Source organism: Callorhinchus milii, unplaced genomic scaffold (genome assembly GCF_018977255.1).
Source record: "Callorhinchus milii isolate IMCB2004 unplaced genomic scaffold, IMCB_Cmil_1.0 Scaffold4, whole genome shotgun sequence".
NCBI lineage: Eukaryota > Metazoa > Chordata > Chondrichthyes > Chimaeriformes > Callorhinchidae > Callorhinchus > Callorhinchus milii.
Window position 1 is genome coordinate 68,576,161 of NW_024704745.1, and position 27,384 is coordinate 68,603,544.

The following is a 27,384-nucleotide window of genomic DNA, read 5'->3' on the forward strand; positions in this document are numbered from 1 at the left end:
AAATCACAAAAATACTGTCCATTGCAAGAAAGTATTACACTACAAATATACAGGAAGCAGATTAAAAAAAGCCTTAATCACCCTAGGTGGGCTAATGGTACTGCCAGATTTTTTTTGTCAGCCTGTTGTCTATCCAGGTTGGCGAGAGCCAAGACTTGTGGACTCACAGAATGTGCGTTGCGGTACTGCTGGAGTCTAATCAGCTAAAACCATATGGCTTGCTATTGAGAGCACTGTCTGGTGAGCTTCCTGGTGCTTGTCCAGCTAGGACCACCCTACTTGTTAGAGCTTTGATTTGCAGGGTTAACAGGAGCTGAGTGGGAAGAATCTCTGCTCATAACAACTGGTGTGACCCAAATCCTGCTGATGAGCCAGGCTGGCCGGTCTTTATCAGCAGTGCCCTGGAGTACTGCAGTCCCACCTGGCTCAGACAGACTAAAGACACCACTGTAGAGAGTTGACTCGATTTTGAAATTCTGTTGCCAAGCATTTCACTTTGGAGCCAGCTCAGCTCCAGGGAGACTCCACTTAACTCCATTTTCCACCCTTCTTCCCCCACCCCCACACACTCCTGGAGCACAGTCACTAGTTGGTCATCCAACGAGCCCTCACTCAGTGGATATCAAGTACCAGGAACTCTCTGCGAGCTTCCTGGGGAGCATCATAGCTCTGCATGAAACGTTACCACCAACTTTAGCCCAACATTAATGGAAATGATGACAAGTACTGCACTGTTGATGCAATATTAATGCAGTCACACAAGAATACAGGTCATTCATTAAACAATAAGGATCTCTTTTTTCCAGAGGGAGGGAGTGAACAAGATGACTCTCTGAATAATCTGAACCAGGTTTTCCTTTGCTCAGTAAAAGTGCTGTTGAAATCAAATTGGAAGCTCAATGTGTCCTATGTCCGACACTAAGCTTTGCTCACAGACCTTGTTTTTTTTCCCCCCCACAGAAATATTAATTTTCTATGAGTCATGCAACTATAGAACCTCATTACCTTTTATTACTATGCAATGTAGACGCATTTAAATTTTAATAGAGGAGATTTATTTTGGGGAAATGAGAAACTCCAAGGTCTCCTGACTAATGGTGGGGGAGGTTTCCATGTGCCCAGGGGTCCTCTGGTACCAGCTTTCACTGCCAGTTGCCAATTAGGACAATAAAACTTCCATTATAAAACACAAAATATTATTTCCATAGTACTTCAGCACATCAGTGTCCCGATGTACTGGGCCAACAAGGTATTAAAACGTGGCACGATCACTTCCTCCTTTGGCCAGTGTGCACCCCACACAGGGAATTCCTGGACTGAACCAGACCCTTTAAGGAAAGGCGTTTCTCCCAGAGACAGGAAGATACCCAGCCAGGCTGTTCAGCAGCCAGCTGTAAGGAGTTGGGGGAGAGTCCTGGACATGAGCCGACTGCCCTCTAGGTCTGGAAATAATAATAATAATAAAAATAATAATAATAATCCTTGCATTTGATAATGCACCTTATCACGTCTTCGTGACATTTCAAAGCGCTTCACAGAATATATCATAAAGCGAATTAACTATATTCTGGGGCAAAACGCGACAGCCAATTGCGCACAGCAGGAATAATGCAATGTCCCCTCCTCAGGATCAACGCAGATCGAGAGAAAGAAACAGGTTTTGTAACACATTTCACCACAGGACTAAAGGGTTTCAGGCTCTACTTGTAAAGGCACAGGGGATGGATAGATAATGGAGCTCTAGATGAGAACAGCAAAAGGCATCCTCTGCTATAGAAGTGGCCATAGTGCAGATGGTCTTCTCATCACACACAGCTCGTTCTCTTTGCGAAGAGCTGAAACTGACCACGAATCATTTATAGGCAGCACAAAAGCCCCAGATTTCGTGTAAACAGCGATTTCCTGAACTTCAGGTTTCCTGCGTTTCCGGGCACTGCTGGTGCAGACATCAAAAGGAGCCGAGTATCTCAGTGGACCGGGAGCGCTAATGCACTTGGGAAAAGCAGCCACAAGCACACTGCCAGATGTCAGCCTTACCCACCACAAAATACCTACTTTCACTATTACTTTGAAGCTGAAACTCTTTCACAGGACAATAGAGGATTGGGATCTGATTGTTCAGCTTGTGTGGTTCCTGTCAATGTCATAACTCTCCCATATTTCCCCCTTCCCCCTTGAGTTAAAAGTTGTATTAGGCACACAAGTCAAGTAATGAAATATGGATTTGTAGCAACTGGGTAATCTATACTGCTGGCGAGTATGTGGAATGGACTACCCAGGGAGGCGGTGAAGGTAGATTGTGTCAGCAAATTCAATAAGGAATTAAGATAGCAGTTTGGTGAAGTATGAGAGATGGAGTAGGGAAGATGATTTTATTTCGCTTCCGTTTTGGGAACGGTCAAGAGATCTTTTTAGATCCTACACATTCTTCTGGTTCTTGGGGAGTTATCCTGACGTGAAAGGAGCTATCCAAATGTAATTTTGTTGTTGTTGTTTGTTCTAGTTTACAGCAAAATTTGAGCAGTTCTGTTCCTCCTCTCTGGAACTCCATCCTGGAAGCTCTCTGACTCAAACCCCCACCGCCTACTTTCAAAGCCTGCCTCAATCTCTTTGACTGCCCCTTTGGTCACCTTTTCCCTCCCGCTCCCTCTTAAAGTTCCCGGGGTAACGCACTTTAAGATATCCTCCCAATGTGGAAGGCGCTGTATAAATGTGAATTTTACTGCATTTGTATTGTACAACATACATTAGTCTTGCTGGTTACCTGGTTACCTGTGGAGTCCTGTAGCTCAGTGGTTAGAGCACTCGTTTTGCAAGTGAGAGACCTGAGTTCAATTCCAGGCACAGGGCGAAACCTTGGGCAAGTTTCCTTACTCCACACACCTAATAATAATCCCTCCAAAACCAAAAACAATAATAAATTGGTCATTTTCAATCCATGACTGTTTGTGGGACATTGCTGTGCGCAATTGGCTGCCGCGTTCGCCCACAAATATACAGTCAATTCACTTTACAGTATATTCTGTGAAGCGCTTTGGGACGTCCTCCCGACGTGAAAAGCGCTATATCAAATGCAAGGATTATTATTATTATTACCTAGTTTAATTAATAAAAATTGTTTTTTGGGGATTTTCCAATTTTCTCGAAACTGAGGATAATGAATTCCCATTGTTTAATGGAGGCTTTTGTTTTTACCAGCGATTTTATCATTTTCAACCATAAAAATGACCGACCTGCAGGTCACCAGGGGCCCATGGATGTTACTTCCTCCATGCTTCACACAGCGCTAAGCATAGGTGGCATATTAACTATTTTGTCCTCAAAAAGACCGCCAAAAATCAGCACTAAATTCAATAAAAGCAAAGGTAAAATAAACATCGATATTACTCGTCGAAAATAAAAATAAAAATGTAAAACAGCTGATCCACATTATGGGGAATTATTTTTTGACTCGGTAACTTTACTTTGAAATTTTTTTGTATACTGTCTTTTCTTTTTTTTTAAAAAAACGGTACTTTTCACATAAGAGAAAACTTTATTTTTACTGGCAACTTTATTCCTTATGTAAGGATGGAGAGTTGTTGCCAGGGCTACCTTGCCAGCAGGAAGACTGCACGCTGCCAGGTTGGTTGGAGACTTCGAAGAAAAAAATCATGAGAAAAAAACAATTTGCAGCGTTTCTGAAAGATTTAATAGACCTGAGCATTATTTTCTAAACAAGAAAAAAAAAGCAATGAAATTGCTCTCAGCATCTGTTAAACATCAGATCTCGGATGTACATGGCGTTCACAAGCTAAACTGCACAACCACAGAAATGGTGAGGAAAAATATGTTAGCTGTTTAATTCATTGCTGACTCAAACTTCACTGACATCGGGGACATACAGGGTCACACAAGCAAGATGTAATTTATTCCTTATTTTTCCCCAAATAAAATTCCCTCCCTCACCCCTCCCTCCCCATTATCTTTTCTCTCCCATTCTCCCCATCATTCATCTCCTGGAGCCAGTGACTGACTCCTGCAGTGCTATGGTTCCAAAGGGAACTGAGCGTTTCACCCACAAAATATAGTCAATTCACTTTACAGTATATTCTGTGAAGCGCTTTGAAATGTCAAGACAACGTGATAAGGCGTTACATCAAACAGAAGGATTATTATTATATTAGTATCTGGGGGCTCTTCAACACCTCACCCAAGTGGCTGAGCCAGACAGTGATTCCTGGCAGACTATAATAATAATAATCTGCGCATTTGCTCTTTCACGTTAGGAGGACATCTCAAAGCAATTCATATAGTTTAGTGACTATTTAGTGAAAGTTTAGTGACTATTTATTTGTAGGTGAATGCGGCAGCCAAATTTGTACAGCAATGTCCCACCAACAGCCATGAAACAATTGGCCAATTTTTTTATTTGGAGAATTGTCGGCCTGGACATCAGGGGGAAACTCCCTTCTCCATTCAAATAGTGTATATAAAATCAATTCACTTTACAGTTTATTCTGTGAAGGGCTTTGAGATATCTAGAAAACGTGAGAAACGCAATATCAAATGCAAGGATGATTATTATTATTATAGTGCCTTGGGATCTTCAAATGTTCACCTGAACAGGCAGACCAGACCACGGTTTAATGTGCCGTCTGAGCATCCCTCTATAGCACTGCATTGGCAATCCAAAATTGCCAGCATTCCTGCAGATAGATAACGTATGGACATGCTGGGATTTTTCAGCCCACCACACTATTTGGGTATGCATAACAGCCTAAGCAATGTAAGTTTTTATAAGTCCTGACATTGAGCTGGAACCCATAACCTTCTGAATCCGAAGTACTAGTGCTACCAACTGAGCGAGGCTGACACTTACTGGATCAGGGAGGTACCATTCTCGCATGAGGGCTGATTTGTTTTAGCCTGACACACGCGGAAACCCATCGCCATGCTTAAAAGTATATAAGTAGTGAACTGAGCTTGTCATTATTGCAAACTCCAAGGCTGAGCTGTGAAGCTCAAGAACCAGGAGAAATCAAGTCGCCGAGGTTGGGTGATGGCAAGCTCTGTTTTGAAGGCTCGTGGTAGCTGAGGAGTTGTTGAGTTTTTAGGTTCTGGTGCACTGTGTGGCACAGAAATAGGAAGCTCTCATTGTAACTGAAAAGTTTGGAATGTGCAGCTCCTCAGGGCACGGAGCTGAATGCTGCAAAGAATATCAAATACCCAATTTAACATTCAATACCAAATTGCCGGCATTCCTGCAGATAATGTATAGACATGCTGGTATTTCTAAGCCCACCGCACTGTTTGGGTATGCATAAGAGCAGCACCACGGCACCAACCACCAAACCTTACATCTTTGTCCTAAACTCGTTTCAGGATCCGTTTCTGCTCCGTCTCAGTGCGTGCAATATTGCTTAAATGATCAAGAATGTTAATGAAAGTAACGTGCAAAGGCTTAACCCAAAATCAATAAGCTGGCGGGCATTAAAATGTAAAAAACAAAGAGAAGCGAAATCCTTATGCTTAGGTGTTTGATGGCCAGAATCAGCAACACTGTTGCACTCACCTGGCCAGGCTAAGATCACAGCCTGGACCTTTCCTGTGTTAGTGCTTTGATTCAGTGGTGACTGCATTTCTCCAGCTGAAGCACGAGAATTCAGACCTACACTAGTGAGTTATTAAAAACTACAAAGCGCTTTCCTGCAGAATCAGCCAGGATATATTTTGCAGAGGAAAGCCTTGGTGCTCATAGCAGCTGTGTTATTTCAGACGGGGGACGAAGCCAGTTCTCTCAGGCAGAGCAGCGGGCTCCCCTACTGAGAATCGGCAGCTGCAGACGTTTTCTATGGAGCAAAAGTCCGCGTGGTGCATTAGGAGAGTCATTGACAGAGGGCAAAAGCAAGCCAGTTGTACAGGGAAACTCAGACATACCCAAGGGCTTCCTAAATAACTGTTGCTATGTTGGCACAACTTACTGTGGCATGGAAGCTTGGGTGAAACTGTCCGAGTCTGCTTGGGTCCAAGCCGGCCAGACTTCACTTCCCTCTCACAAATTCTCACAGGGAAATGTTGGCAAAATGATTGGAGTAAAAAACCCAATGATGTGACGCGATTGTTTTCACTGGCGATAATTATCGCTGTTTTCCAGGAAGCTTCAGCATAGATTATGGTCAGAAAATGGCAGTGAAGCTATTTGATAATGACCAGCTGGTCACCGGTGAAAATAAATAACATTATAATAATAATAATCCTTGCATTTGATATAGCGCCTTATCATATATTTGAGGTATCTCAAATTTAGACGTCTCCCTGCCTTAATCCATTGGTTTTCCTACTCCCTACTTCCTCCATCTATCTTTAAAACCCACTTTATGACCTACCCCTTCAACCTTGCCTATGATCACCTCCTTCTCCCATCCTCGGTGTCCAATCCCACTACTGTGCAGGGCCCTGAAACCTTCATGAAGGGCGTTTTATAAATACAAGTTGTTGTTTTTAGTGGGGAAGTGAAGTCTGACCGACTTGGATCTTTAAAAAATTGTAGTAAAGCCATTGATAATGAATGATCGGTCACCGGGTATGAAGATCACCAGACATCTAGGGTACTAAACCTCATTGTAACCAACTCTGAATACTAGTGTATACATCCCAAAGTAATATCAAGGGATTCTGTTCTACAGTCTAGTCTAACAGTGCCTGCAGAGGTGTCGTCCTTCAGATGAGACTTTAAACCGAGATCCCATCTGACTGTTCAGGTGGACGTTCAAGATCCCATGACAGTACTCCAAATGAGAAGGGAGTTTCTCCCAGTGTCCTGGCCAACAATTCCCTAAATAAAATTAGTCATTCATTTCATGGCTGTTTGTGTGACATTGCTGTCTGCAAATTGGCTGCTGAGTTTCCTTACAAAATACACAGTCAATACATTTTATAATAATTACTACTGAAGGGTTTTGAAATATCTCCATGACATGATAAGGCTCTATATCAAATGTAAGGATTATTATATTATTTATATTACTCTTAATGCCCTTAATTCTGAAATTAATATTCTTAATAACTTCATATTTTCAGCTAAGATTACGTAATCAACTTTACTATCTCAGTTTATCCCTGCATGAACAGAATTAAGCAAATCTTAATAATCTTGTGTAAACAAAACGAAAATACTGCAGATGCTGGAAATCTGAAACAAAAACAGAGATTGCTAGGAACACTCAGCAGGCCAGGCAGCATCTATGGAGAAAGGAAAGTGAGTCAATGTTTCGGTCCACGACCCTTCGTCAGAACTGGGACATGTTAGGAGGGAGAGGGTTTTAAGGGCTAACCGGGAGGGGGGCGACCCTTTATAATCTTGTGTTTGATATAGTGCCTTTCACCTCGGGAGGAGGTTTCAAAGCACTTCAAAGGGTTGACTGCGAAATGGATATTGTGTATTTGTAGACTTCAAAATTACATCTATTTAAACCAATGAATCAGTGTCTTAAAGGGATACATGGTCCATTCCTGCTCCTACATTCATTCTTATGTTCTTTTGAACTTGATTTGGAGGCAGAATAGTCTGGGATATAAGAATCAGATCAGGCCTGTCAATGATCAGGAGATGAGAAAGGTTGAATTTCAGAATTAAGCGAAAAACAGAATATATAATAATAATCCTCTCATTTGATATAGAGCCTTATCACGTTGTTGAGACGTCTCAAAGTGCTTCACAGAATATATTGTAAAGTGGATTGACTGTATATTTTGTGGGCGAAATGTGGCAGCCAATTGCACTCGGTAGGGTCCCATAAACAGTCGTGGATTGAGTGATCAAACTTTTTGGGGGGAGGGATTATCATTCCCCCAGAAAACAACCCGACAATCGATTAACAACTGGGTTCCTACTTATTATTATTGCTAAAGAGGCATGTGGAGTAAGGAAAATTGCCTTAGGTTTTGACCCTGCCCAGGAATCAAACACGGGTCCTCTGATTAGTCCCCCAAACAGGAGGAAAACTAACTAAATCAATCATAAGAACATAAGAAATGCTAGACGAAAAAAAGACAAAGGTCCATCTAGTTCGCCTTCCAGTTTCCTGGTGGTCGCATGCACATATGTCTCGAACTACCTATGTACTGTATCCCATAATGTCATTTCCTAAAAGAAAACGATCTAATCTGTGTTTGAAGGAATCAACATTTCCTGCTTCAGCCGTCTCCCCAGGGAGCCTGTTCCACAGGTTTGCTATTCACATAACCTTAAAATCGCATAACCTTCAACGAAAGCTTCAGATAGCAATACCAGGCAAGCAAATAGAGAGACTTAGAAGAGGTGGGGTGGGGGAGAGATAAAAATGAAATGAATGACCAATGAGTGAAAGCAGGGGAGTTTAGAGGGGTTGACTTTGCTGTGGTATATTGCCCCCACAGGACAGCATGACCTTCACCCAAACAAGTGGAAAGGATGTTACATTTTCAGAAATAACTCCGAGGTCAGATGTAAAGCATGAGATGGGGCCATATTCCAGTGGTTTATGGTGGGATTAAGGAATATTCAATTTGCTAAGCTCTGCTCTGATTGGAACCACCTGTGTTTTGTTAATGTTGAAGAACTCGAGGAAAGCTGCTCAGATCAACCTGCTCAAGATCAACATTTTACACAGGCAAATTGTAACCAAACCTCAGCAGCTCCCACTAAAAGCAAGTCTGCAGTACAACAACAACAAATTACATTTGTATTGAGCCTTTCACGTCAGGAGGACGTCCCACGGTGCTGCACAGAACTGGGGGTTGGGATCAGGAGGGGTGGATGGCAGAGAAGACATTAAAAGGGCACAGTCCTGTTTCTGTAGCACACGCTCCCTGTTTACACAGCACCCTCCTCATTGACACAGCACCCGCCTCATTTACACAGCACCCTCCTCATTTACACAGCGCACATTCCTGGGATTCCTATCCACATCCCAGTTTCTGTGCTTTCCTCAGTAGATTAACAAAAAGAAACTTTCCTGCACAATACAAAAGCAGAACTCAAATCAACAAAGTATTTGACAAAAGACAAAACCCATTTGGATTTTTCAATGCAGTTTAGAAAGTGACTTGATGTACAAGAGGGGAGAAGAACAACAAGAACAATTAATATTTACAACAACAACTTGGATTTATATAGCGCCCTCCATGCCGGACGGCGTCTCAGAGCGCATTACAGTAACGGATCCCGGGACCGAGACAGGGGGAAGAAGGTGACCAAGGGCGCGGTCGAAAAGAAAGGTCTTCAGCAGAGACCTGAAAATGGGAAGGGAGGGAGCGAGACAAATTTATACTCCACCATGTTGGCAAGATGTCTCAAAGCTCTTCGCACAGCTCACTGGGAACCTGAGCTTGAGGGGTTAGCGAAAGGTTGACTGAAATACATTCAAAGAGATAGGTCTTACGAGTAGGGAGGGGGCGAGGTAGAGGGAAGGCCAGGAAGGAGAGAAAATTCCAGAAAATAGGAGCAAAATGGCTGAAAACATATTCACCGATGATGAGGGGTGGGTGGGGCCGGAGTCATGTTTCAGGCCAGTGTTCACTGAGCAGAGGGATAAGAAGATAGCTTAGTGGTTAGAGCACTCGCCTCGCAAGCGAGAGGACTTGGGTTCAATTCCCAGCAGGCCAAAACGTTGGGCAAGTTTCCTTACTCAACATGCCTCTGTTTACCTAGCAGTAAGTAGAAACCCGGATGTTAGTCGATTGGCGGATTGCTTTTCCGGGGGTAATAATTCCTTCAAAATAAATAAAAATAATTTTGCCCCTCAATCCATGACTGTTTGTGGGACGCTGCTGTGCACAAATGGCTGCCGTGTTTCGTCCACAAAATATACAGTCAATTCACTTTACAGTATATTCTGTGAAGTGCTTTGAGACAACCAAAAAACATGATAAGGAGCTATATCAAATGCAAGGATTATTATCAGTGGAAGAAGTGGAAGGGAAAGAGTCCAGGTAAACTGAAGCAGTGAGAACATCTTCACTGTGTTACATAAACAACTCAAGCCTGCTTGTTTTGAGCTGTAGCCTGGGATATTCATTAATCTGTTCAACATACCTACACATCTCTCTTTCATCTGCACAATATCAGCAGTGGACCACATGCAAGTTATTGGATAATATTTCCATCCATAAATAGACTTAGTTGATTAAAAGAACTTTGTTCAGCATTAACCTCTAACCTAACCTCTCAGTACAGTTTGGCTCAATTCTCTTCTCACCACAGTCCTATTGAGTTATAATAATAATAATCCTTGCAGTTGTTATAGTGCCTTATCACATCATCGAGATATCTCAAAGCGGTTCATGGGATATTGTGGTTTTGACTGTGCATTTTGTGGTGAAACAGGGCAGTCAGTTTGCGCATAGCAATGACCCACAAACAGCCATGAAGTAAGCAACCAATTTTATTTGGCGATTTGTTGGCCAGGACTGGGAGAAACTCCCTGCTCTTTTCCAATAGTGTTATGGGATCTTTAGCATCCACCTGTTTAATGTCTCATCGGAAAGACGGCACCTTCGAAAACGCAACAGACCATCACTGCATTGGAGTGTCAGCTTGGACTACATGATAAGGGCTCCTCACGTTTATCTGCCAGCACTACTTTAAGTTTTAGCACAATAAAACTGAAGCCGGGCTGCCTCCTTAGATAATTATTTCACCCACAAAATATATAGTCAAGACACTGTACAGTACATTCTGTCTCAAAGATGTGATAAGGCGCTTTATCAAATGCAAAGTTTTTTTTATTATTCCAAGTCCCGATGTGGGGCTTCAACCCACAACCTTCTGACTCAGAGTGAAACTCCTACCAACTGCACCAGGCTGACACACAAGCGAACCCAAATTATAGGCGAGATGCCATTATAACAGGGTTTCCCTGTATTAAGCACTGAAATTGAATCTCTTATTGAGCCTAGAAAGAGCTGACTATTGTCAATCATTACAACCTACAATTGTGGATATGACATTGCAGACTTGTTTGGTAATAGTTATTGTCAAGTGCAGTGACTGTTTTTGCACACAAATAGCAGTAAATGACCAAGTAATAATAACAACTTGAATTTATATAGTGCCCTCCACGCTGGTAAGGAGGGCGTTGGAGTAGTCCAGCTGAGAGGTGATAAAGGCATGGACCAGGGTTTCAGCGGCTTTTGGGGAGAGGTATTGGCGGAGACAGGCGATGCGTCAGAGGTGGAAGAAAGCGGTGCTGGTGAGCGACCGGATGAGGGGGAGGAAGAATAATTGGGGGTCGAACCTGATGCCTAGGTTGCGTACGGGTTCGGAGAGTTTTAGAGGCAGGTCGGGTAGGTGGAGGAGGTGAGAGCCGTGAGATTTTAGATGTTGATGAGAGCCAAAGAGTATGGCTTCCGTCTTGTCAACATTCAGCTGAAGGAAATTTGCACTCATCCAGCCCCTGAGGTCTGACAGACAGGCTGACAGAATATCAGGGGACTGGCAGTCGCAAAGAGAGGTGTAAAAGCTGAAGGACTGTAGGACAAGCCACGAGGAGAAACTCCCTTCTCTTTTCAAATAGTGTCATGAGATTTTTTATCGTTCACTTGAATAACAAGCAGAGTAACAGATCTTGGTTTAACATCTCTGAAAGACATCAGCTCTGACAATGCAGCAATGCACTGGTGTCAAATTGGATTTAGATGTAGCACCTTTCACAATGAACGAACATCTCAAAGCTTTAGAAAAGGAGCAGGGAAAGGGTGGAACATTGAACAAAAAGCAGTCGGAAAGGTATCATAACATCCCTTAACAGTGCAATTAATGCAGGTGTTCATAGTAAGAAAACATTGTACAACAGTACGTACAGTGCTACCACCGTCAGATGGGATCAAGTCCGTGAGTCAGTGGAAAGGTATTTGCAAACTATTGTAATTAAAAAGGTCCTTCATGGTATGTTTAGAAGTATGTGAGCACAGTAGGATATTTAGCAATTGCATGTGAATGCCAGCAACTTAAGTTCTCTCCTATTACGTGAATAAGGTGTTAAGTCTGCAGGCACAATAGAAGCCAAACTAATCCCAATTATTTAGAGAAATGCCAAGAGACTCCCCATTAATGTATTGAGTCTCATCCATGCCAAATTGTATCAAAGCACTGCACAAGTACAGTGCAATCAAATGTAGTGACTGTTTTTGTAGGCAAACAGCCAAAAGTTTAACACCAGGATATAAAACGATGGCAGTAATGTTAATGTCTCATCTGATGGTAATATTGACTTAATCCTGTACATTATGAAGGTTCTAATCCAGCTGGGTTCTTTCACTCTTCACCCTTTAAAGGGTGATAAAATGACTAACAGACTAACTCGCTTGACTCAGTTAACAGCACTCTCACTTCTGCTGAGCGATGTCACACAAACAGTCATAAAGTGAATTACTTTTTTTATATATATATTATATATATGGGGGACTGTTTGATTGGCGCCAGGAAAAACTTCCTTCTCTTTTCAAATAATAATAATAATCCTTGCATTTGATATAGCACTTTTCACGTCTTCGAGACGTCCCAAAGTGCTTCACAGAACACACTGTAAAGTGAATTGACTGTACATTTGTGGGCGAACGCGGCAGCCAATTGCGCACAGCAATGTCCCACAAACAGTCGTAGATTGAAAATGACCAATTTATTATTGTTTTTGGTTTTGGAGGGATTATTATTAGGCTCTGTGTGGAGTAAGGAAACTTGCCCAAGGTTTCGCCCTCTGCCTGGAATTGAACTCAGGTCTCTCGCTTGCAAAGCGAGTGCTCTAATCACTGAGCTACAGGACTCCAAATAGTGCCAAATAGTGCCTTTGGGCCTTTAAAGTCACCTAAACAGGCAGACAGGACCTCGATTTAACTTCTCATCTGAAGGGTAGCATCTCCTACAATGCAGTGCACTCCTGCATTGGAGTTTCAGCCCAGACAATGAATTCAAAGTTGCAGGTGGACTTGAACCCACAACCTTCTGACCCAGAGGTAAGAGTGCTACCAGCTGAGCCAATCAGACACATTATTAGTGTGAGTGCTAATAGCATTGGTGTTAAATTAGTAATAGTAAAAACACAATTGGTTTACCTTAGTTATCTGTCATCATGAAGTAAAGTTTATCAAATTTTCCTGTTGGGGGTGTGAGGAACGATTTCCCCCAAGGAACTCAATGATATATTGTGAGGGGGCTCACACCTCAGGCATCGAGCAGATCAATCTGCTTGGGTTCTCACTCCACCTCACTGAGCTGGTGCAGGACCTGAATGTCTTGTTTAACCACCCCCCCATGTATTCTGAGTGACTCCGAGATGCTAACCGAGTAAAGGGCACTAGATAAACGCAAGATGTTGTGTCGCTGTTGTCAAACCTTACATTCAGGCTCTCACTAGTTTTCCCAGCTCCACTATTTGAGCTGCCACCAGGCCATCGAGATCCACATCCACACCTTCATCACCTCTAGACCCGACTACTGTCATGCCCTGCTCCTCATGGATGGAGGACTCCACGACTTCTTCAATTAAGAAATCCATTAAGAAATAATCACCGGGCTTCTTACCTGCAGCAGATGACAGCTTTGCAAGACAGAGCTAAATCCAAGAATGACTGGCGAACTTCAAACGACAGTGCATACTTCAGGGTGTGGCCATCAACGATCAGGGCAACATCGTTCTCTTTGTTCAAGCACTCCCCCAGGTCGATACAGTGCCGAGTTATTGTTGCCCTGGTTGCCTAAAAAAACACACACACACCAGCCTCTTAATACAAATAAAAACATTCGTAACGTTTTTGTGGGGGGGGGTTAGCCGAGTGTCTGACACACGCGGAATCATATTGTGTGCTTAATCGTACCCAAACCAGATTGAGAGTTTCACATATGCCTGCGACCTGCAAATGTAATAATAATAATAATCCTTGCATTTGATAGAGCGCTTTTCAGGTCTTCGAGACATCCCAAAGCGCTTCACAGAATATACTGTAAAGTGAATTGACTGCATATTTGTGGGTGAACGCGGCAGCCAATTGCGCACAGCAATGTCCCACAAACAGTCATAGATTGAAAATGACCAATTTATTATTGTTTTGGTTTTTTGGAGGGATTATTATTAGGTGTGTGGAGTAAGCAATCTTGCCCAAGGTTTCGCCCTGCCTGGATTTGAACTCAGGTCTCTCACTTGTAAAGCGAGTGCTCTAACCACTGAGCTACAGGACTCCACTCCACTCCAAATATTCTATGTCTCTGCAATGGAATGTCCGTCTGCAGATTGTCCAGCGAGCTTTGGCGTACACACGGGGGTGTGGTGGGGGGGTGGTGGGAGAGGCACACCCAACAACAACTTGCATTTATATAGCGCCTTCACACGGGCTTCAAGCGTCCCGAAGCGCTTAGCACACCATGGGCTCCAGCACATCCAAGGGCTCTGGCATGAGATACCGAGACCAACTGTAGCATTCTTGCTCACCTGGTATCAGCAAACTGAGCACAGATCCAAGATCGAACGTAGGACCTTATTCAGCTTCTCTGCACGCTGAGGCACTGGGACAGCTCTCAACAATAGACATGTCATAACTGAGCTGTGAAGCCACAAATCTATCAGTGACTGATCACTGTTATTCAACAGCTGTCTCATTACAGAAACACCTGCTTCCTACACTTGTGCAGGGAACATGAAAGTTCTGAAACACTGAACTGTGAGGGATGTCATGTCAGTTCTGAGAGGAGGAGGAAGAGGAGGAGGGTAAGGAAAGGTTTACTGGCTTCTCCCTGAAGTGCATATTTGACAGTCAACCACTGTCAAGCGCATCTCATCAGCTATTTAGTGAAAGTCCTACCGCTGACACCTCACATACTTTCTTTCCACAGCTGAAGCCATGTTCCTGCGTTAGTTGTGTACAAAAATCAAATGCTAACTCCCGCGCCCCCCAATCTGGGCACAGCGCAGTGGTAGGCACTGTCGCCTCTGAGTCTGAAGGTTGTGAGTCCAAGCCCCACGTTGGGACTTGGAATCACATAGTCTAAGCTGACGCTCCAATGCAGTCTTGGGGGGGACTGACATTGTCAGACAAGACGTTAAACCGAGGTCCCATGTGCCTGTTCAGGTGGACGTTACAGATCGCACGGCACTATTCAACTGGAAATTTCTCCCGCTGTCCTGGCCTGCAATTCTCCAAATAAAATTGGTCACTCACTCCATGGATGTTTGTGGGGCACTGCTATGCATAACTGGCTGCCACCTTTCACCCAAAATACACAGACAATCCACTTTACAGTATATTCTGTGAAGCGCTTTAGAGATGTTTCAACGACATAATAAAGCGCCATATCAAATGCAATGATTATTATTATAAAGTTCTTGCCGCCCAAGCAGGGTAGCGTCTTGCCGCCCAAGTAGGGTAGCGTCTCAATGTGCTTAGAAAGCACACACTCCAAGCATTGAAAATGTTTCACCATGGTGAGAGATTGCACAAAAATCAACCTTAATAAGGTTCTCAGTCAGTGACGGGGAGAGCATCCTTACAGCCAGTGACAGAGAGAGTCTCCTCACAGTCAATGACAGAGCTTTTGAAAAACAGACACCAGCAGTTCTGCTCAGCTAGAGAACAGCAGGTGAAGGGATGAAATAAAAGCAACACAATAAACAGAACACTGGGTTAAAAGGACAGCATTCATTCACTACAATCCTTTACTTTTACCACATTGAACAGTATTTCTTTAACTGGTACAGACTTGTGAACCAGGATGTTATTTGACAGATATCTGTAAAACACCTCTCGTCACAACATCATTTAAACTTATAGAAAAATCCCATTGTCAGCTTTATTGTAGGCACTCAATGATTTGTTGATTTCAAAGATAATTTGACAAACCACAAATCTTTAGCTGACAGTTGGGGTCATATTTTCAAGGTTAGCAGCACAGTACATTTAACTGAATTCCCGCAGCAAATTAGGAGCATGTGTGTGTGAAGGGCTTTGACACGTTGTGAAAAGTGTAATAAAAATTGAAATTGTATTCAATAGATAAATAAATAATTATTTACATTTGATATAGCGACTTTCACATTGGTACGATGTCTCAAAGCACTTTACAGGGTTTTAATAATAACCTTTGCATTTGATACGGCTGTTAAATGACTGTATCTTGCAGGTGAGTGTGGCAGCTAATTTGTGCACAACAATGTCCCACAAACATTCGTGACCAATTTTATTTGGGGGATTCTTGGCCAAGACACCAGGAGAAACTCCTGTCTCTTTTCGAATTGTGCCATGGTTGTGCCATGGGATCTTGGTTTAACATCTCACCTGAAGGATCGTACCCGCACAATGCATTGCTCCATCAGCACTGCATTGGAGCTTCAGTTTAGACTATGAGCTCAACGGCCTGACGTAGGGCTTGAACCCACAACCTTCTGACTCAGAAGCAAGAGTGCTACCAACTGAGCCAGCTGACAATAGAAGCTGCAGTCCAATGCTCTGTGTGATCTGTAACTGCAGGAAAAACTCTGTGTTGGCTGTAACTGCAGACAACATCCTGCAGCTCTGCAAGAGTTAATGTAATGAAGTAGGTTACATTTTGCGCCTTCAAATGGCCCATTCGAGGCAGGGCCAGATCACAGCAACTCAGCAATGCTATACTTTACACTTCTACACTGTACCAGCCATGAGGAAAAAAAACTTTTTATATAACGGACAAAATACATAGGACAAGTTTTCTCAATTCAAAATTAATTGCCACTCCAGCACTTCTCCGGCTCTCTGTACTTTGGGATACTTCAAGACTAACCAGCTAAATAAAACATAAGTGGAGCTTGGAGCCCCCTGATCATCAGTAATGAGGTGCACCACCTCACAGCATCACACAGCAAAGTTGGAACCAGAACTGAAGGATAACCCAGTTTCAAGTCTCTGGTGTCCAGACATGGCTAGTACTTGTACATGTCAAAGTATTTTAGTCAAACAGAGAAACTTGGTTAGATTACAAGTGTAGGTATCAGTCTTGTTTAAAACATCTTATAACCAATAAGAACATAACATAAGCAAAAAAGGGTCACTTCACGTTATTAATTTATAAAGTCTAGTTCCATTGTCGATTGTCAAAGAACTCCCCACTTCCTTCCCCCAAACCTGCTTATTTATGTGATTCTTCACAGAATAGATGTGGTTTGTAAAGTTAAAAAGAAATGTTTAAAACTGATGCTCAAAATACCGCATAATGAGAGCATTAAAATTTAAGATCATGCGGTATTTGCAAAATGTCTTCAAATCAATTTGTAAGCCAGCTTTCTGCAGTTGGGACAACTTACATAGAATCGCTCAGAAGAAAACTGCACAAAAACAAGATATTAGTCCAACTAGCCCGTGCTGGTGTATATACTCCATCCCCTGGCCCATCCCTCTGAATCCCCTCACCTACACCCATCTATTCCCTTCTCCTTCATGTGCGTATGAAGTTTCCTCTTAAAAACATTGATGCTTTTGCTTTAACCACAGTTTCCGGCAGTGAGTTGCACATTTTCACCACCCTCTGCGTTAAGAAGTTCCTCCTAAACTCCCTTTAAGACCTGTGGTTGGCTATCTTATATTTATGCCCTCTCCTTTTGGACGCTTTGAAATGAAGACTGTGCTTGTGGAATTTCACTCTTTGACTGTGTCTTCAGTCATCCTCCCACCCCCTTGACTCCTCCCCTGTTGATCCCATCCCCGAGCTCATTGCCAACCCTTGACTGTCCAACCCTCTGCCTTGGGCCTTCCTCCCGACGTGAAAAGCACTATATATAAATTTGTTGTTGTTGTTTGAATTTCCCCCCAACTTTACTTACTTCAGCAATATCTGATAATGTTGAAATAGCTCAAAGCCAAAATGAATAATCCGATTTAAACGGATTCAACAGTTATTCAGTAAAACACACATGACCTTGTGTGTTAATGTCTCCCCAGCCACTGATATACACACAATATTGCTTAGGAGCAGGAGAGCCCATATCTTCGTCTTTCAATCAAACCGATGCACAACTCTAACATCAAAACAGCCCAGAATCGCTGATATCTGCCAGGTTTGCCATTACCTCTCTTTTTTTAAAAAATTGTGGCATCCAGTTGGAAAGGAATCTGGTAAAATTTCACAGAAATATTTGAATGTGTAAAATGTGAAGGTACAGTCAACAGAGCACAAAGCAAAGCAACCGAGCTCAGAACGTCTTAAATTCTGTCAAGACTACGACGGGAAGCAGATTCTGAAATGACCAGTTAACAGCGCTAAGTATGTACAGGTCGGACTTCATGCCAAAAGCAATATGCCATTATTTTGGCTGAAAGAAGCAAGGATTCAATAGTAAGTGCACCATTTTTCACACACAGAGTCGTCAGGATAGTTAGATCAGTGGAGTCCTGTAGCTCAGTGGTTAGAGCACTCGTCTCTCAAGCGAGATCTGGGTTTGATTCCTAGGCAGGGTGAATTGTTAGCCAAGTTTCTTACTCTACACGCCTCTGTTTACCTATCAGTAAATAAGAACCCGTTTGTTAGTCGATTGGCGGATCACTTTTCTGGGAGTAAGAATCCCTTAAAAAATGTGGTCACTGTTCATGGGATACCCGCTGTGCGCAATCGATTGCTGCGTTTCACTCACAAAATATACAGTCACTATACTTTACAGTATATTCTGTGAAGTGCTTTGAGATGTCTCAAAGATGTGATAAGACAGGATATCAAATACAAGGATTATTATTGTTAGGATATGGAATACCCTGCCAGGAGCGGTGGTAGTATCCCAGAGAGAAATCATAAACTTCTGATTCTGAGCCGAGAATCCTACCAACAGAAGCAGGTTGACTATTTAAATTTCAGCTCCAACGTCCCCTAGCAAAACATATCAGCCAATGTTTACGTAAATGACAGTAGGTACTTCAATGTGAAGCATTTCCGCCAAATCCCCTATGGTTTCTGTTTCCTCCGTTACACCTCAGCTACAGCACACTGCTCTGTGATGTGCGGACAATAAATGAAGGTGGCACATACATCAGCCACGTGTTGCAAAATCTGCCGACACGTCTGCTGTCATGCGAGGTCACCCCATGACGATTATCATAATAATCATCTTTGCATTTGCTATAGGTCCTTATCACGTCTTCAAGATGTCCCAAAGCGCTTCACAGAATATACTGTAAACTGTAGTGACTTTGTATTTTGTGGGCGAAACAATTTTTAATTTTTTAAAAATTTAAAATTAATTTCTATATTATCATATAAGAAAACACAGCAATTGCAGCTGTATGTTTCCAACTTGCTGATTTCATGCTAAGGGCTTGCCTTTTCTCTCTTGCTAAGGAAAAAACAAGCTACTGGAATTCTCCATCAAGAGCTGCAGCTTGGGCGTGGGTGGACAGCAAGATTAGGAAATCCCAGTCAGATTATGATTTCTACTAGTCATAGAAGTTACTGCACAGAAGCAGGTCCTTCAGCTGATCAAGTCGACACAAGAGTTTTTATTCTATATGAGACACTTGATGTGATGCCACTCGCCTGCTCACTCCCCGTATCCTTTAACATTCCTCATTCTCAAGCATCTCTCTAATTCCTTTTCAAAGGAATTTATGGAGGGATCAGATCAGATCGGCCAAATCAATCTTGTGATCTTGTTACTGTGCCTCAGTAACATTTGTTGTCCCAAAATACTTCCTCAGTTGAGAGGCGATTGTCTTCAAACCGGTTCTCCCATATTTCATTTTTAACTATTCGGAAACCCATTTGCTCTCAGCCTTTTGTTCCGGTCGCCCACAAAATACACGGTCATTGCTCTTTACCAAATGCACGTTTTGTTTGTATCATAAGAAGCTATATTAAATGTAAAGTTTATTAATATTATAGATGGACCAATATTTACTCTTTCCTGAAACTATTTTGCTGTATTACTCGCACTGCCATTGTCAACTGTGAATTTAATTTTGAACGATGCAAGGGCTCTTACAGCTGACATTTCAAAATTGAGGTTCAGCAAAAACAATTTTGTTGGTTGGAATAAAATGACATCGGCAAAAGTTTATTAAATACAAGTAAGTACAGTATTAACCATTCTGCTATCAACCCCTCCTGCCCAGCAATAGTAAAATTGTCAGTGCTCTCTAGTCGAAATAAGCAGCTATGAATGTAAATCTGACTGTAGGTCTCCACAGAGAGAAGTGTATGACATCTTTGCCCTACGCTCCATAGTATTTCACTTTCACACCACGACACCAGCCAGAGGCTTATGAGCTCCCCCACTGCCACAGTTAAAACACCCAGAGGAAGTAACCATTTCCAGCGCCCAGAGACAAAGCAGAGCTGATTTACTGGCATCATGCGGACAGAACATTTACCAACGTCACATAAAAATCCTAATTATTCACCTATCCAATCATTGCAGCACAGGCTATCCTGGAACGAATAATATTATTAATAATTTGATATAACACCTTATCACATCACTTGTGTTTGATATAGCACCTTAAACATTGTCAAGATATCTCAAAGAGCTTCACAAGATTTACTGTGAAGTGTTGTCACTGTATTTGTAGACATACAGATCAGCTAATTTGCACACAGCGATGTCTCACAAACAGCTATGGAGTGAGCGACTAATTTTATTTGGGGGATTGTTGGCCATGACACTGGGAGTGAGAAATTCCCTTTTCTTTTCGAATGGTACTACCAACTGAGGCAAACTGACACACAAACTCCAGTGCTCCACAAGCAACGTCAAATCCAGTCCTCAATCAGTCTCTCAAATTCTTCAACTGGGGTTACTGGTTGCGAAGAAGAAACTTGCATTTTTGTAGCACCTTGTCAGGTCAAATGACTCAAGGTGCTTCACAAGTAATTACTGTCAGGTGCGTTTTTTAAACAAAAAAAAGACATAATAAGCCACAAGTTAATGGAAGCGTTTACAATGACTCCAAGTCTTTACAATGACTCCATACTGGAATTATCAGTCCCGAAAACCAAGGGTTTTCTTCTGGCTTTCCTCTGTGCCATACATTTCTGTGGTTCTATGGGTCTACAATTATCAACACCTGGATTCAGAGCAAGAAATACACTTGCCGTTGATCAAATTTTAATGTTAATTTAAAGAATTCTAGATATTGATTCTCTTTGACATCTGTTTAAGGCTGGCTGTCAGGATTAATGAAAGGCAACGTACAAAGACCATGAAGTCTGGCCCAATATGTCTGGATTCTGACTTCAGAAAAGCTCCTAATACTTCACAGGTGAAACATTTCTGCCTCTTAAGGCAGCCATACTTATGGACTTTCTTAATATCTGACTACCGTCCTAAGCTTGTCTCTGCTGGAAAGTGTGCACATGTGGACGCTGAGTGAGGGCAGTTGTTCAAGTTTAACTGCGATAATAATAATCCTGGCATTTGATACAGCGTCTTTTCACATCTTAGAGACGTCTCAAAGCACTCTACAGAATATACTGTAAAGTGAATTAACTGTATATTTTGTGGGTGAAATGCAACCCTTTTTACTTTACAGTAAAGCCAATTGCACACAGCAGCGTCCCACAAACAGCCAAGGATTGAGTGACCAAATTATTCTTTATAAAAAAAATGTTTTTGAAGTGATTATTACCACCCAGGAAAGTAATCCGTCAATCGACTAACAACTGGATTCCTACTTACTGCTAGGTAAACAGAGGCTTATGGAGTAAAGAAACATGCCTAGAAGAAACCCTGCCCAAGAATCAAACCCAGGTCCTTTCGCTTGTGTGGCGTGTGCTCTAACCAATACACTACAGGACTCCACATTCCTATGTGATTGAATAGTTTGCTGATGTTCACTGTTTTAGCTGTTTCAGAAAGACTGGCCACTTGGGTGAGGTACTGGGAGAGAGCCTGGCTGGTACGTGTGAAACTGTATCCATGTGGAGGGTTAGCAAAGGAACATACAAAAACAGGACTAGGGACAATTCAGCCCATCATTCCCGTTCTCAGGTTTATTAGATCTTGTTAGATCTTTTAATCTCATTGCACTATCCTTCGCCATACCCTTTTATACCTCTTCTACCCTATCCAAGCATCTGTCTGTCTGTCTCTCTTTTAAACAACCTTATTGATTTCACCTCTACATCTTTCTGGGCTGAGCATTCCACATGTTCACAAACCTCTGTGCGAAGAGATGCTTCCTGACCATAGTGTTTAGCATTTCACACTTGTCCATTTTTCTGTTGCTAAAGTGGTGCACAATGGAAGCTGTAGTTTACATTTCAATGCAGTGCTGAGGGGAAATGCTGCTTTGTCAAGCATGTCACATGTTGGATGAGATATTTAACCAAGGTTTGTCTGACTGTCAAGGTGGACATTAATGATGCCATGGCACTTATTGAAAAAAGATTGGGAATTTCTCCCAGTGTTCTGGCCAAGAATCCTCCAGATAAAATTGACATTCACTTCATGTGAACAGGTGAACGGATCTATGAGGTGGAGGAAATCAAGAACTGGAACAGTATTCTGGATCATTTTAAACTCCCACTTCACCCTCTGATTTGATTTACAATAATACCGAGGGAATAATATGTGGTACAATTACAAAGCAAGATCAGAGCAGTTCAATCAATATACCTCAACAGCTCCAGTACTTGTGAAGTAAGGACATTAAGGGGTATAGAGAACCGTTGGGGAAATGGGATTAAAGGATCTGCCATGATCTAATAAATTGGCAGAACAGACTCGATAATCTGAATGGCCTCTTGCCAATATGCAAACATCTCTAAATCAGTTTACACCTCGTACATGTAGCATAATTATTGGTCCCATACCTACAATAGGCTGGGTACTCGAATTAATCGATTAATCCTTTCACACCTGCTGTTAACCATTACTTAAAGGCTCGCTTATGCTGTTTCTTTACAACGTATCCATTTCTCCACATGTTCTTTGATTGCTTTTCACATCACCTTCAGCTACGCACATCTTCTGCATTTTTTTATGAGCCTATTTAATGCCATAGTAGACTAATAAATCATATAATAATCCTTGCATTTGATATAACGCCTTTTACTTCGGGAGGATTTCTCAAAGGGCTTTGCATTACTTACTATAAAATGTAATGTCTGTGTATTTTGTCGATGAACGGCAGCCGACTGGCACCAAATTGGCAGCAGCCAAGTCCCACAAACAGCCTTGTAGTGAGTGATCAATTTTATCTGTGGTGTTGTTGGCCACAATACCAGGAGAAACTCGCTCCTTTTTTCGAGTAGTGCCAGTGGATCTTTAACGCCATCTGGATCTCAGTTTAACGTTTCATCCAAAGGACAGCACCTCCAACAATACAACATACCCAAAGCACTGCACTGGACAGTCAGTTGAGATTTTATGTGTTCAAAATCCCAATGTGAGCTTGAATTCACAAACTTCTGATTCAGAAGTAAGAATGCTACCAACTGGGCCAGGCTGATACCTAATCTATTCTGCATTCAGAAAGTTGGGCCTGATAATATGAGGATGTCAATGTACATGAAAATAAGCACCTTCTCAGACACTGGATTGGCTTCCGTGGGCATAAGGTGCTATCTGCTTGCTCCAGACAAATGGATGTGTTGAATTTTAACTCTCCAAAACCTTGTCCAAGTGGCCATTCTTCGTTTGTGAGCTAAGAGAGTGAACGTCAGCAGGCTTGGAAGACATCAAAGCTGAACTGCGTTCTCACCCATTGTCCATATCCACACAGTTTATTCACACACTATTACACGTTTCGCAAGGATTTTTATTTTAAAAAAAAGGAAAATACTTGCAGAGGATTTGGCAGACTTATTGCCATTACTGGTTTCATCACATTTAGTTCAAATGATCAAACCAGGAATTCCTCACCTCTCGAGCTGTGATCGCTATAGTAAGTGACTTGTTTTTAAATCTGGCTTGAATTTAGGAATTTGTAACCTGGAGTGATACTGCAAAGAACTAACTCGTCCGTGCCGGTAAAGTATTGACTAGAAATCACTCCCGACACCATTCCCAATTCTAACATCTGTGAAGCTGGGTTATGCTTTTGACTTCCGACTCTCTCCTGGTGTTTAAATGGGATATGGCTTTCTACTGTAAAGTAAAAAGGGCCGTGTTTCGCCCACAACGTATTGAGTCAATTCACTTTACCGTATATTCTATGAAGCACTTTGAGACATCTCAAAGCCGTGGTAAGGTGCTATGTCAAATGCAAGGATTATTATTATTATAAAAAGCTGGATAACTACTATTTCATTAATCAATACCAATGTCACAATCCACAAGCTGCAAGTCAAACCTCTGACCTGGCTTCATGAATACAGGAAATAGATGAATGTTTCCACTCCTTTACCTAACATTGTGAAATGTTCCCTTTGTCAGCTGATGTGCATACTCAATCAGTGAACTGTAGAAAGTTTTTATTATTAATGATAATAATCTTATTTAATAAAGCACCTTTTACGTCAGAACTGCCCAGGATTTACTGTACTAACTGTATATTTTACAGGTGAATGTAGCAGATAATTATGCATATAACATTGCCCTACAAATAGTTCCAACTTCAAACACACACACACATTTACTCACTGACCACATGCATATACACACTGACATACAGAGACATACACATACGGCCATACGCACTAACAGATCCACAGACACATATGCACGCAAGCACACATGTAAGAATCTTTATAGCAGAACTTTTCATGGTAAAATTACTCTGAATGTTGAGGCAATGCACATTTGTGAAACGTACGAAGCCAAGTTAGGATACGCTGGACTTCTTTTTAAAAACAAATTGAACCTGACAGAAATGCGATATTAATCATTTACATCTTGCGAAAGAAATAAAAAGCTGAAGTCTAATTAGGTTCTCAATTACGAAGGAATTTCAGAACCATTTTTGGATGTTGTCTCCCATTTCTGTTAAATAACTCATGACTAATCACTTGATCCTTGCTAGTGGAGTAAATAAATTAGGTCAGACATGTCTGAGATGGACACACAGGTTCGAAATGTCCTGGGGGTGCCAAGTGGAGGTGCTTTTCATGTTTGATGAAAGGCCAAATTTGACACTGTTAAAGCGGTCCCTGAAGTAGTGAGAACTTGAACTCAATGTGCAATGTGGCTGTTATACAATGACCCCTGTGGCACGGACAAAGACAAGTTAGGAGATTTTCCTGTGTCCAGTGCTTTTTTATCATTTCCCTCAAAAATAGAGTCACTCCGGTTCAGAGTAAATCTTGTGAAGCGCTTTGGAACGTCCTTCTGACGTGAAAAGCCCAATATTAAATGTAAGGATTATTATTACTATTATTTTGTCTCTGCACAGCAGGTGGAGGGATGGCATTTGCAATGAAATGACATTCTGCAGAGACTTGAATTTCAGTGTGATTAGGTGTCAGTCTAGTTCAGTTGGTAGCACTCCTGCCTCAGAGTCAGAAGATAAAGATTCCATGGCACTCTTCCCAAAAAGAGGAGGGAATTTCTCCTTGTATCCTGGTGAACGACCCCCCAGGTAAAATTTATCGTTCACTTCAAGGCTCCACTGTCTCACCATCCCCCCAAGGGATCGAGTTCAAGATCCTTGTCCTTCACTTTTAAATCCCTCCATGATCTTGCCCCATTCTACGTCTGTGACTTCTAAAACCCGCCCGCTCACTCTGCTTGGCAGGCACTGGCCTGCTTCACGGCCCCCGCCCTGCCCACCCCATCATTGGCAGTCTGGCCTTCAGCTTTTCTGCCCCCAGTCCTTTTGACTTGCTCCTTCCTTCGCCTAGTTTAAGGTCTATTCCAAGACCTTCCTTCTTGACCGCACCTTCGGTCACACTCACACCCCTATCCAGCTTGGGTAACTTCACTTTTACAGCAAATCTCACGCTGGATTTGCAAAAACAAAATGTGCGTTAAAAAGTTGCTTCTATGTCTTCATGATATAAGTTGGAGAGGAGCTTAAGGAAATGGCAAATTAAGCCCATTCTTAAAGAATAAAGCAAAGTCTTGTCCTTTTTCTACAGTATGAAAGTCCAGGCAGCTGAAGCCTATATCTTGTAGCTAAACAGAATTACACCCCAAAACAGCAATGTTGTTTCATTTGCACCAGCTCTACAACCTCCCATTTTTTCAGTCATTGTGGCCATGTCAGATATAGAGGTGAATTGTGAAACTTCATTTTGGTTGTTTGCATGGAGGATCTGAAAAGTCATCAAAAGGAGTCTTGTACAGAACATCAAAGCAGACAACATGCCACTATTGTGTGGAATCTCTTAGAATGTGTTTGAGTCAATAATCAGATTTATAGCCATCATTAATACCTATTAAATGCTAACAGTCGACCAACACATTATTGGTCCACAGTAAATAATCAAGTACTTGGCAAAGGAATATAGCAAAGTTTTCATTAACTCAATCCTACACATCATAACCTATGGCTTTACCACCAGTAATGAAGAGCAGTACTGGTGGTATAAGGCAATGTAAATCATCACTTCACAAAAAACACCCAACTAATTAAACCATTTAGTGTTTAACAACAGTTCTCAACTATCCAAATTTGAGCGATTGTGCAGAATGATGAAGAATGGAATCCTGCTTGGCTCTGGCTTGGGGACACTCAATTGTCAAATGCACCAGTGTACTTTCAGTTGCAACAGGACAGTAGAACAAGAAGACAGAGGTTCAGAGTTGCAAAGGGCAAATTCTGATCAGACATCAGAAAACAATGATAACTGAAATGGATTGCCAGTAAGCATGGTTAAGACTGGGACGTTGGATTCATTTGAGCAACAGTTTGAGGCTATGAAGTGAGACCAGCATAGTGGGTATTCTGGAAGGATGAGATCAGATGGGCCAAATTGCCTTTATCATCTGAAGCAATCTTACAATCTTGTGAAAATGGTAGATGTGAAAATGAAAGATGTGTCTAAACTGAGAGTGGTAGACAGATAAGGATATTAAGTAATCTGGAGAAAAGGAAGGGAAATGGGATTCCGAAATATGACACAATCTAAAATTCTGGTGGACAAGGCGCAACAGGCTGCATGGTCCAGCTACCCCAATTCTTACATTACAAATGGGTTTGACTTTGACCCTTTCCTTGCAGATGGCCCACAAGGGCAAGAGTGGGAAAATGTTCAACTCTCCAACACGATCACGCATCACCTTAATGAGCAGAACATTCGCGTGTGCGCATGTAAAATAAAATAAAAGTAATGATTTGAACGTTTTGGTTGCAGATAAGGAAAGGAGAAGCTTTCACTTAGCCACTGATTTCTCGAAGGAAATATGTAATGATATTATAATGATTCCAGTGGTTTGGATCCTGCTCAGAGTGTGATGGGTTTAGTCTTCATCACATTGAGAGGAGTCTTTGAAGAAAGTTGCTAATTTAACTCCTTCGCTCACTGCTACTATACTATTG

At 42.0% G+C, this 27,384-nt stretch overlaps 1 protein-coding gene across 3 annotated transcripts in view; it reads right to left on the reverse strand.

Moving 5' to 3' along the window:
- Nucleotides 1-27,384, reverse strand: part of atp8a2 (ATPase phospholipid transporting 8A2) — a 285,157-nt gene that overhangs the window by 107,775 nt on the left and 149,998 nt on the right. For all 3 annotated transcript variants that reach the window (XM_007900625.2, XM_042333953.1, XM_042333952.1), the window contains one exon: nucleotides 13,544-13,716. In XM_007900625.2, coding sequence (XP_007898816.1) covers nucleotides 13,544-13,716 — 173 coding nt within the window. The remainder of the gene's footprint in view (nucleotides 1-13,543; nucleotides 13,717-27,384) is intronic.